This window comes from Phlebotomus argentipes, unplaced genomic scaffold (genome assembly GCF_947086385.1).
Source record: "Phlebotomus argentipes unplaced genomic scaffold, Phlebotomus argentipes genome assembly scaffold_4, whole genome shotgun sequence".
Classification (NCBI taxonomy): domain Eukaryota; kingdom Metazoa; phylum Arthropoda; class Insecta; order Diptera; family Psychodidae; genus Phlebotomus; species Phlebotomus argentipes.
This window is the reverse complement of record NW_026776174.1, coordinates 5,066,460-5,077,804: the sequence shown is the minus strand read 5'-3', so window position 1 is coordinate 5,077,804 and position 11,345 is coordinate 5,066,460. Positions and strand designations below refer to the sequence as shown.

At 39.0% G+C, this 11,345-nt stretch overlaps 3 protein-coding genes across 4 annotated transcripts; 2 read left to right on the top strand and 1 right to left on the bottom strand.

Annotated features, from left to right (window-relative positions):
- The first annotated feature begins 23 nt into the window (after positions 1-23).
- Positions 24-4,196, top strand: LOC132258705 (uncharacterized). Its single transcript, XM_059756138.1, has 3 exons — positions 24-936; positions 3,480-3,838; positions 3,924-4,196. Exons 1-3 carry the CDS (start codon positions 844-846, stop codon positions 4,066-4,068), a joined length of 597 nt encoding a protein of 198 aa, XP_059612121.1. The 5' UTR covers positions 24-843; the 3' UTR covers positions 4,069-4,196.
- On the bottom strand, positions 882-2,553 carry LOC132258706 (waprin-like protein). Of its 2 annotated transcripts, none has more exons than XM_059756139.1 (3): positions 2,351-2,553; positions 2,134-2,271; positions 882-2,018 (listed from the first exon to the last, which is right to left on the bottom strand). In XM_059756139.1, exons 2-3 carry the CDS (start codon positions 2,198-2,200, stop codon positions 1,738-1,740), a joined length of 348 nt encoding a protein of 115 aa, XP_059612122.1. In that variant the 5' UTR covers positions 2,201-2,271; positions 2,351-2,553; the 3' UTR covers positions 882-1,737. The 2 variants fall into 2 exon arrangements, with proteins under 2 accessions (XP_059612122.1, XP_059612123.1); XM_059756140.1 differs by having other exon boundaries at positions 2,134-2,205.
- Positions 4,197-9,439: 5,243 nt separating the features above from the next.
- LOC132258707 (outer dynein arm-docking complex subunit 4) lies at positions 9,440-11,271 on the top strand. The gene is made up of 4 exons (XM_059756141.1): positions 9,440-9,469; positions 9,563-10,021; positions 10,104-10,371; positions 10,428-11,271. The coding sequence occupies exons 2-4, from the start codon at positions 9,849-9,851 to the stop codon at positions 11,076-11,078; spliced, it is 1,092 nt and encodes a 363-aa protein (XP_059612124.1). The 5' UTR covers positions 9,440-9,469; positions 9,563-9,848; the 3' UTR covers positions 11,079-11,271.
- The last annotated feature ends 74 nt before the right edge of the window (positions 11,272-11,345 follow it).

Below are 11,345 nucleotides of genomic sequence, written 5' to 3'. Positions count from 1 at the left end.
GATAAGAATTATAAGACATAAAAAACATTAAATGTGATTTCTTCGTAAGGCTTGTAATTTTCCAGTAAGTTGATTTATTAGTTATTTGAATTTGAATGGTGAAGAAAATGTGTCGAATAATTGAATCTTTTATCAGTAAATATGGAGAAACCCAGTAATAAAAGTATAAATGTAACATTTCCAGATGCCCAAAGAATGCAATGCTGCATATAAGAGAATGAAATTTGCAAGAAAAAAGGCATTTAATAGCGAGAATCTTTCGAATCATGATCAATGAGAAGAGAGAATGGCGGAAGACTAAAAACTAAATACAATATTATGTATATTTAAACAAAAACGATATGATAGTTTTGTCGCGTGAACGTGTAAATAATTTTCATGAGTTTTTCTACGTAAATATGACATGCGTTCATTGGTAGATTTTTTGGAGAATAAAATAGTCGAAAAATTACTCATTTATAATTTTAAAATAATATTAATTAACCTCTTTCTTTGTTGCAACGACAATTCGGCCAAAAATTATTTTTTAATTAACACAATGTATCATATTTTTTTACAATATAAAATTGTTAAAATGAAAGAGTGTCTTGCAGTGTGCAAAGAGAGGCGAGAGAGTTGGTAAATCACATGGAAAATTGAGTAAATGTTTGGCAATTTGAATATCCGCCATGGGAAAGTGATGATTTTGCAGTTCACATTTCACAAGCTTTCATATCTCTGAACCCCCTTCAAGTTCAATTTTCTCTTATCTCCCCACACCACAAAATCAACGCCATGGCGAATATATAAGGGCTCGGGCGTGAATTCTTCTATTTCGAATATTTCAGTTGAAGAGGACACAAAATGTGGAAAAAGATACGGATTTCCTGTTTCTTTGTGCTCACGATCCATCTTCTCAGCCCACTCGAAGCGCAAACAATCCAAGAGAATTATCCGGTGAGTGATAGCAGCATTTGCATTTTTTCACCTTTATTGTGTGAATCATATTTGAACAAAAAGTGTCATCGTATGTGAGATTGATTAGTCATGTTGGGGGATTTTTCGCAAGAACAAGGCAAAAGAGTGAACAAGTGACCGTAGAAAATCACCTTCAAAAAGCAATTTCTTTATGGATTTCTAGAGTTGTTTACGTCGAGCGCATTTAAATTGTTCGTTAACCCTCCTGCGATCTTAAAAATCACTTAATCTTTTAAACAGGTTCTCAGAACAATTCGTTCTAATTTGCATTTTTTGCAAAAGAATTTCTGTATTACATTTTAAGAATCTTGATAAGAATTTATTGAATGAGGAAGTTTTTAAAATATGAATTTTGCAGAAGTTTAACTTCACAGATAAAGTGGGTGATTGCTGGTGCGAAAACATATTCAAAACGACGCCTTTTGGCTGGTATTGGTTATTTTATTAGGTTCGTTAAAGACGGCATTGTTCCGTAGCAGTTAAACTCTCTGCAGCAGAGCTGTCATGAGCTCAGCATCGAGTTTTATTGACGCAATCTTGATACACTTGTGAAAGGTGCAAAAGAAGTAAATTAGTGCCTTTGACTATCGCTTTTGATCAACAACCACAAGTCCTTGTCCTTCTCTTCAATGTGGTGTTTGGTCTTGAACAAGGTCTTGAATTATAGACCATCGAGGACTAATTTAAAAGTGCATTTTATTGTTAACATCTCATGAGGTGTACGTATAAAAAAATCCGCTAGTCACGCTATCATTTGAGAATTATTCAGCTCTTGCGTTTCTAACCGCGAACGCATTTCATGCGCTTGCTGGACTTGTCGAAGTCACACTTTTCGCCAGAATTGCACTTGACATTGCCACAGTAGGTTCCGGTGCCGCCGCTGCTCGAACCCTTGTAGCCGCCGGCCGAGGAGCCGCGGTGCGCCGCTCCGGGCAGGACGCAAGACTTTGTGTTGCAGAGGTTGGGGCAACACTTGCCGCCGAGCGTGGAGCACTCGGTGTCGTCCTTGCACTTGGGGCTGCACGCGGACATTTGCGACGAGAGTGGGCAGTCGCCGCTCACTGCGCGGGGATGAAAGTTGAGAAGTCAATTAACGAGGGGAACTTAATTAAATTCCACACTAGTGTTTAGTATACAGAAACTCCTCTGGTTAACAATGAAATTTATCACTCTTACCGCCTGCAGAGCAGCCGGTCGCCAGCATCACGAGCACCAGACACAGGCAAATTATTTTAATTTCCATTTATGCTGCGATAAATAATCTTCATAAATAAACTTGGACTCCACGCTGCACTGGGCTGGAATCTCCCGGAGCTGTGGGCAGATTACATTTGTGGGAATCACTCCTGTCCCCATTACAGCGTGTTAGGGAGCTGCCAGCCGATTAACTTACCCGAAATTTCAACTCTTACTGCTGTAATCAACTCCTCCTTGTCGACTGGCTTGTGGGTGGTTTGGCTGCGCCTCTGGGGCGGGAAATGGCACACGAGTTAACTTTCCCGAAATGCTTCCTCTATGCGGCAATTATTGTGCCAGGCAATGCTCGGTTCTCAGCAGAATTATCTTCCTCATGTACTGAGATCTCCACCTGAACTGGCGAGCTCTGGAAGTGCGCGTCTTTTGAATATCACAACTTTGCTCAACAGAGTTTTTGTGAATGTATTGTGTCGCTCGTGATGGTCAACATGTGAAATCGAGCACTTGTGAAATAGTGAAACGAGTTTTTCACCATTAATTGTTGTCGAATACTCTGGAGTGTTTTGCATGATGACTCAATATCTCTCGACACTCCAATTTTCCAATTTTGTATTTGTCTCCTGGCGAGACAGCATTTCATGAATAATTTCACACCTTTTCAAGTTCCAACAGATGCCGAAGGCAGTGCGGAAAGGAGAAAAAGAGAGTGTAGAGAAATGCGAGCACTTCATCGACCACAGAATGGCATAAATTAGATTTAATCTAGCATAAAAGCATTACCAATGCATCGATCATCGTGCATGATTCAGGATATACAGACCAATTCAACAATGGGATATATTAGGGAAAATTATGACACCATTGTACGTAAATTATATCCCGAAATACCATCAGGTGATTGATTGAAGTTTGGCAATTTATTTCATGATTTCCTTTCACACACCTCATCGATAATAGCCGACCAATATGTAAGGAGTCTCAATTGAGCTCGACTTGAGCATGTTTCTGGGTCATTCCGATTATGTGAGCCCGATCGAATGGAGATAATACCATAATTCCTCATTTCCCAATCTCTGTGGCGATGTTATTCCGATTGTATGGGTTGAAATCCTCAAAATAATGCAGAAATTATGATATTCAGTGCATTTTGGAGTAATATGGGAAAATGCAGCATTGTTTTTAATGTAGGCAATTCATGAAAATATCGATGAGTTCCACCTACGCGATTGTCACATCCGCTTTTTAACTAAATTTAACTGTGATTAGAACTAATTTTCAATGGCAAATGATTTTCATACTCAATTTCTATCTGCACTCCTTCACAGGGACTTTTAGATGAGGCATTGAGTGATTTACAGGAAAGTGTTCGCCTGGATGAAGAGGAGAAGTACCAAGAGTTTCTATCTTCTCGGCAACAATCAGGATTTATTCCCATACCCGTAATCGATGCCGGGGGTGACGAACCCATTTATGCTGAGCTGGACGAGGTGGAGAGGCTGAAGGAGGCGAAAAGTGCTCACTATTCCTTCAGTGAATCTGTCCAAGACACCATAAATGACCATGCAATTGAACGGGTGGAGGAGAGAGATGGACTGAAGCTCAAGGGCCTTTATTCCTACAGTGACGGCTTCTTCAAGAGGACAGTTCACTACGAGGCGGATGAGAATGGATATCGAGTTATTAAGTAAGATTTCCCTCTTCCCATTCATGTGTTAACAACATCCAGCAATCACGTCCGCTCTTCTGTTCCATGCCTGTGTCCTCAAAAGGGAGGAAATCGAGCCAATCGGCGACGGACCACAGTACAATCCGAAGGGAAAGGCCACTGTGGAGACCTCCTTGACCGGACGCTACTCCATCACGGCGGAGGACAACCCAGGAAAACGCAGGCATTCATCAGGCGACCAACTGTGATGTCAACCCCATCAATAATGCACTCCGACTATTTGTTATTCAGGCGGTATTGGCATTTAATGCGACATTGCAGTGACATGGGCTAATGAATGCATATCATTGATCTTGATATTAATTGTACTTGAAGTAAGTTATTAAAATCGTGCTCGAAACTTCGACTGTTGCGAGGGTGAATGAGTGGGTGAACTGTGCAATTACTGCACTGACGCCGCAGGGCATTTCCTTCCATGTCAATTGACAGTCTCTTTAGACGAATGTGTGCCGCATTTTTTAGTCACATTGCCAATAATGTCTCAAATGATCCATCACATGTGACCTCCTCATCTGAATGGCAAATATTTTATTGCATGCTTTCCAGCTTATTGGAGATCCATGTTGAAACGTTCGCTAATGAATTTGCCAATATTGGCGCTTAACTTTCTTAGTCATCCGCCTTTTTTTCACATTGCCACCGTCAAATACAGAAGACATTAGCGAGTTTACCGCTCTGTTTCTTCTCCACTCTACTTTATTTGCATAAACTTATTCAATTTCCCAAAACAAGACGATCTTGGCGAGACATTTAAATAAGTAGTGACATTGCAGAAATTTGCCCAATTTACAAGTTGCAGTATAAAATAAGAAAGAGATTTGTAAGTGGCGAGATTTGTTTATAAAAAACTGCGAAATTCGGGTGCGCGCTCGTAAGCTCCACCAACGTAAATTAATTACCTATTCTTATTTAAATTTTATTCTTTGCTTATATTCTTTCATGGGTCATCTTCTTGTTATGATGAATATTTCATAAGGTAAGTAATGAAATTTGAATATTAAACCAGAGTTTTCTAATATATAATAATGAGAGGTCTTCGAAATTTGAATTGATCGATCAAATGTATCTTTAGGACATAAAGATGACCTTTGCAAAAGGGCACAAGAATTCTATGGTACATATTGGCACACTATGAGACACAAAGTCAATTAAGAATGTAATTTAATAAAACTCCCTACAATATGTTAACATAGTTTCTCCGTCCTTGTGAGCTCCTTCTGAGAAAAACCCCACTCGTGGGCACGTTTCCTGTCGCCTGAACTTTCAAGAATCCATCTTCTCCGTAATAACATTTCCTCTGCCAATGCAGTGTCTCGAAACGTACCCTGAATACTGTGTCTATGCATGTATACTAATATTTTAAAATATATTATCTGTCAATCTTGATGTCTCTTCTATGTTGCCACAGTGTACAAGACATACCCTTTTTGCTGCTTTGATAAATGTTCTCTAATGTCATATAACAATCTGTGGGAGTTTGTTAAATAAGCCGCGTGGTGAGTTGTGTGGAAAGGGGTTCAGATTATTCTTTCATTTTCCCCAGACAGAGAAAGTTGTCAGCATAGCGTGCACGAAAGCATAAAAAGGAACCGCAACATAGCATTCGCCACATCAACTTCATCATAAGAATTAAATAAATTGCTCATTTGAATGTTGATTAGAGAACTGCTTTTGTCGTGTTGTCATTTTATTTCCCAACATGAGGAGAAAATTAAATCAATAAGCGAATTAGAGTGTCTCATGAACACGAAATGTATTATGGGTTTTTATTAATCACTGGAAATTCTCGTGCGGACGCAAAAGTTTTCCCGAAAAGGGGGAAACACCAGAAAGGGGTTGTATTCAATTTTCCACTCGCTGAATAGCTTTTGAATCTCCATCCAGCAGCAGAGATTCAGTCGCCACCCCTCGAACTTGTGTAATTTTGTGTTAAAAATAGGATTAAGCATTGTTTGAATTTAATGCCTGGAGCCAAAGTCGAGGCGATGGGGAATTAATCAAACCACGATGGAATGCTTATTTGCGGAGAATTAAAGGCTTCGCCAGAAACTTTAATTGGGAATACCATAAATTCCCAACATTCTGCGCAATTTTCTCCCACTTTCTTCCACTTATTACACAAACCTCACATGCAAACTCGCATATCACAGACAATCTATCGATGTGCTGAATCAACACCACGCAGAACGACTCAATTGATGAAACACGCTGGCGGTTACACATAATCCGCCACAATTATAATCTCATGAGCATTGGTCTCGAAGTTGGCGCCAATTGCTGAAATTGAGGTGGTTAATGTGGCGGGTAGCCGATAAAGAAAACCTATAAAATCGAATTAAAGGCCGCTCGGGGTTGTTTCCTCTCCTTTCTTCCCTGGGCACTCAATAAAACTCGGTGTGTGTGCGGTGTAAAGTGGGTCACCCATTTTCACATTCAGAGCATTCAAAGATACACCCGTACGCAACCCACACCCTCGTTTCCACATCAATATGCTCCGCTGCCTCACGCCCTCCATGCCTTTTTGTGCACACTGTTCTCGAGAGAGCACGGAAAACTTTGCTGCATGCCTTAACTATGTAATCACAGCTGAACTTAAACTCTCTTGTGCGAAATATTTGTAAAAGCCAAGGAATTGAGAATATTTCTGCTGCCTATCGCTGGAAAAGTTCAGGTAAAGTGCTGATTTTATGCCTCTTATCCCAAACGAAAATTTGTATGAGTAGAATTGTGTATTTTAACGATTTCAACGTCTTGACAGGACTCGAAGACTTATTCTAAATTTTCGTATCCAATTAAATTTCATACTCAAAGTGCGCAATGAGTGATCAAAGTTCTTCCATATGTGTTGGATTCTGTTTAGTATTGAAATTCTTATAATTTTGTACTTGGTATAAAAAGACTTATTATGATGAAGTAATTGGGCATAAACTTATGAATATCAACAATAATGGATTTTTTGTTCGAGTCTTTAACAAGAGTGCTTTAAAAAAATTTGGACATTCGGAGAATAATAAATGACTCAATTATGATGGAAATCCCAGCTCCTGATACAGTGAAATTACTCTAATTTGGCCATTTCTCCCTTCAAAAAATTTATGATAAAGATAATGTTGATAATAAAAAGTTTACATGATAACAACGTATCTTATGATAGTCCTGATAATAAGGTCATAATCTGTACAAAGCATTTCGCTTAGACTAATTAATTTTAATCTAAATCAACGCGTTGAGTGCAATCATAAAATGTTTTTTATTGAATTCCGAGATATCAGTGGTACTATATAAGTAGTAAGCCACCTTCTAAATGAGCCACTTGTTTATTGGACAGCGCATTAGATGTTTTGAAATTTATTGAGTGAATTATCAAAGAACGTTAGTTAAAATGGTTATCAATAAACTGATATCAATTGTTCAGAAACATCAAACAAGGAATTTACTCGGAAATGTAATGAAACTCTTCAAAGGGAGGAGGGGTTGGAGGCTTATATCTCTAATTTTGAATAAGATTTCAGACAATATCATAATAAAACGGTGTTAAGATTGAAGGAACATAAAAATTTCAAAAGTATTTTTAAAACAGACATTTTTGCAATGCTTCAGAAAATCCCTGAGATTGCAAGGATTCAAGCCTCGTGCATTTAAATGCAAGAGCGAAGCAGGAAAATTAACGGAAACTCGTTTACATGCGCCTTTTAGTCCTCTGTCTTGGCTCTCTCATCCGCAACGAACATTCCTCTGTTATTTCCTGTTGAGGATATGGGTATTCGTGTTTGCCATAAAGCCGTACAATGCATCATAGTTGAGGCATGAGTTATTATTATAATAAGTTTGATGGTGTTGTATTCTTTCGGAACAAAGAGCCACACAGTCATGTAACATTGTTAACTTGTATAATCTGTGTGTGGGGGTGAATTAATGTGGAAAATGTCATGCTCCTCCCCACAGATTATTTCAATACAATGCCAAAACTTCCTTTGTTTCTCCTCGGCTGCGCTGGGGAAATGTTACAGCAGATGCCAAAGTATTTCAGAATTGCGCCCTCTAATAAGGTACACGCTTTTAATTATTCTTCCACTGTCCAAAAACATCTTTATTTGACTTAAATTAATTAGTTGCGCTGCACGACTTCATGAAGTTTTGCGATGAGCAAATGCCTGGGGGTTGAGGACAAGAAATACCACCCACAAAACCACCCAAAGCCCCGACGAGCCAAGCGCAAAGGCGGCTTCTTTCGCCTTCGCGGCATTTCTTTTCGTCAGTGTAATTTCAACTCTTGCAGCGAGAAAATTCAACAGATATTCTCAGTACCGTGCGCGATGAGAAAGGGAATAAGAGAGCGGAAATTAGCTCCCTTTCTCGCTTTTCTCCCCCATTTCCGACACTAAACACGGGGTAGTGTGGAAAATTTACGAGATAATTGAATTTATTTGAAAATAAAATCTCTCCAAAGACATTGTCGCTTATAATGAATGAACAGAGAGTGAACTGTATTATTAAATTGTGTCAAATGTGTAATTATCAAGGAAAAAATGTGATAATGTGACTCTTATCCTGAGGAGAGAGCATAATTTCAATGCTTTACGTACATTGTAATAAATAACAGGACAAGGTTTGCATTCTTCAACAATGTTTCTTCTGCAAATTGCATGTTTCAGTCGCATAAATTGATTTCCATTAGTCATATTTTTAGAATTTATGTTAAAAACTCACATCAGATTAGACATTGTTCAGCATAATGTAGAGATTGTCAGAATGTGTTGTTTTTATTTCAGAAGTCAATATTAAAACTTTGTCTGATAGAAAATCATATCACTTTTCTATCATGAAGTTTTTTTTTAATCCAAAAGGTTAGAGAATTTTGCAATGTTGGCACAATATATGTAAAACACTTTAAAGATTTTTTCTTCATATATTAATCATTAAGCCGTACATCTTTGTCCAGTTTCAAGTGAAAGAACATATTGTGGAACACCCAAATTCACATGATGAGTATCAGTGATACGCAAATTTGATAATGTATTTTTCCATTGTTGTTTCTTTTTTAAACCACTTAGCATTGCGATGATTTAGAAAACTTAATAAAAGTATTTTACAAAACTTATAGAACTGCGAGCACAATGTGTGTTGTTGGTTTGAATGGCTAATCCAAAAAGAATAAATTCAATTCCGTCACGCTGTTGATATGCTATCAGATTCGCTATTGTTGCGATAACGCTTGTATAAAAATTTAGTACTCAAGAGTTTTTGTATAATTTCAAAAGTACATTTTATAGCGAGAGGAAATGGTAAAGTTGGTACAATGTAATTAAGATAGGGGAGAAGAAGCCAAAATTAGTCAGAAGTACATATTGTTTAACGTTTAATTTTTTCATGCTGTAAAGTTAGAAATTAATCTATAACGCGTAATAAAAATATTCTCCATATACATTCAACAACTCGATTAAATGAATTTCGAGAAAATATCCTCTAATTTTTTCTACTTTCATTGTAGATACAAAAATGTCGCGGAAAAAGTCCAAAAAGCCTCCTCGTGATGAGACTGACAACACTGGCAAGCTGTTGAAGGCGGAAGCTTGCAATCATTTGAAGGTATGAGTCTCTCTAAACACATCGTGTAAACATTCGCGTAGAAAAACAACATTATTGTAAAAATAAATTTATGCTCTTTCTCTCAAATTGCAGTCGAACAACTTCAGCAAAGCACTGAATTCATATACGCAGGTATGCATTTTTGATACATAAATTAATTTTACAGATTGATTAGCAATACTCATAGTTCGTAGTTTAGTTAAGAATTATTTGGCCATATGCGAGGAGCCACATTTTTATTGATTCTCAAAAAGTGACGTCGTCATGGAATTCTTCGCACTCAGAGTGTTTAATTGGGTATTGAGAAGCTCTCAATAGATTTTGAGTGGATTCGAAAAATTTGATTTGCCACCACTTGTGATTGAAATCATTCGCAAAAATGCCTAACAAAGCGGCAAAGGACATTCTGGAGACGGACAAGGAGGCGGAGTACATGCAAAGCTTTGTCCGTGGCGGCGGTTCGGACGACGAAAGGGAGCCCATTTCGCATCATAAGGTCGAGCTGTCGAAGCAACTCTCAGATTCCAGCGATAAGTCCCCGAGGAAGTCTAAGTAAAATTGAATAGAAACTTTCTCCGTAAACACATTGTGGATGTAAATCAGTTAAATTGAATTGAAATCATGTCCAAAGCAGAGGCGGAGCGACAAAGGAGCCGCCAAAGTCGAAGAAGCGCAACAAACAGCGAGAGTACTATGAGGAGGTGTATTGTGACAAAGACAGGGCGGCGGCCGTCAGCATTGGGAGCTTCGATATCAAGCAGAGCCTCAATCAAAAAGCTCGCCAGGAGAGGAGTCAAAATCTCTCGCTGCCCGAGGAAGCTGAACCTGGAGCTTTGTTGGCATTGGGCATGCGAGAGGCGAAGAACGGAAATACGGATAATGCTGTTCAATTCATATCAAAGGCACTAAGAGAATCTTGTGTTGGCTGCTTTTTAATTTCTGCTTCTCCTCCTTTCAGGCACTCGAGCTCAATCCACAAGATCAGAACGCTTTGGTGGCGAGAAGCAAGTGTTACTTGCTCCTGGGGGAACCGGACAAGGCTCTACAAGACGCCGAGACGGCTCTCATAGCAGACAAGAACAATATCCGCGCGATTTACCAGAAAGCCGAGTCTTTATATTACTTGGGCCAATTTGAGCACAGCCTCATGTTCTTCCACCGAGGACTTCGGCTTCGGCCAGAGCTCAACACCTTTCGCCTGGGTGTGCAGAAGACGCAGGAAGCGATTGAGAACACAATCGGAGCGGCTCAGAAGATCGACGTAGAGAAGGCCAAAGGAAAGGACACAGCATCGTCAACCAACAGAAGCACCACGTCTAAGAAAACTCGTGCTTCTAAGGCCACTAAAGCTGACCTAGAACGAAGGGCTTCACGACGTCTCTTGGGTGAGCTGTGCGTCGATAAAGAATATTTGGAGAATCTGCTGAAACATCCCAACTTGAAGCTCCTCAGCGCGGAATCGGACACCGAACCAATTTCAGGATTGGCCAAGGATGCTGTTACTTTCCTCAACACGCGCCAGGAGTTCTGGCGCCAACAAAGACCATGCACAGCTCTGTCTAACAAGAAGATCATGGAAGCCACCTCAACAATGCCCAAGTGGTTTTAGATTCCTTATGATCATTATTTGGTCAGTGAAGAGAGTATAAAGAATTAAGTTTGGAAAAAAACGCACCGATCTAATCACGATTTGCGATTTACTGGCCACAATCAATTAGTTCAAAGCCTAAAGTATTATGATTTTCACCTTCTAGAGCTGTTGAAAATTGGAATGAATTCAATGAAACATAAGAAACGCGGTGTTTTAATGCCCTTTAAATCCCTTAAACAGAATTGAGTGAAAGGCGCGCTAACACTTAACATTAACAGAAATTTT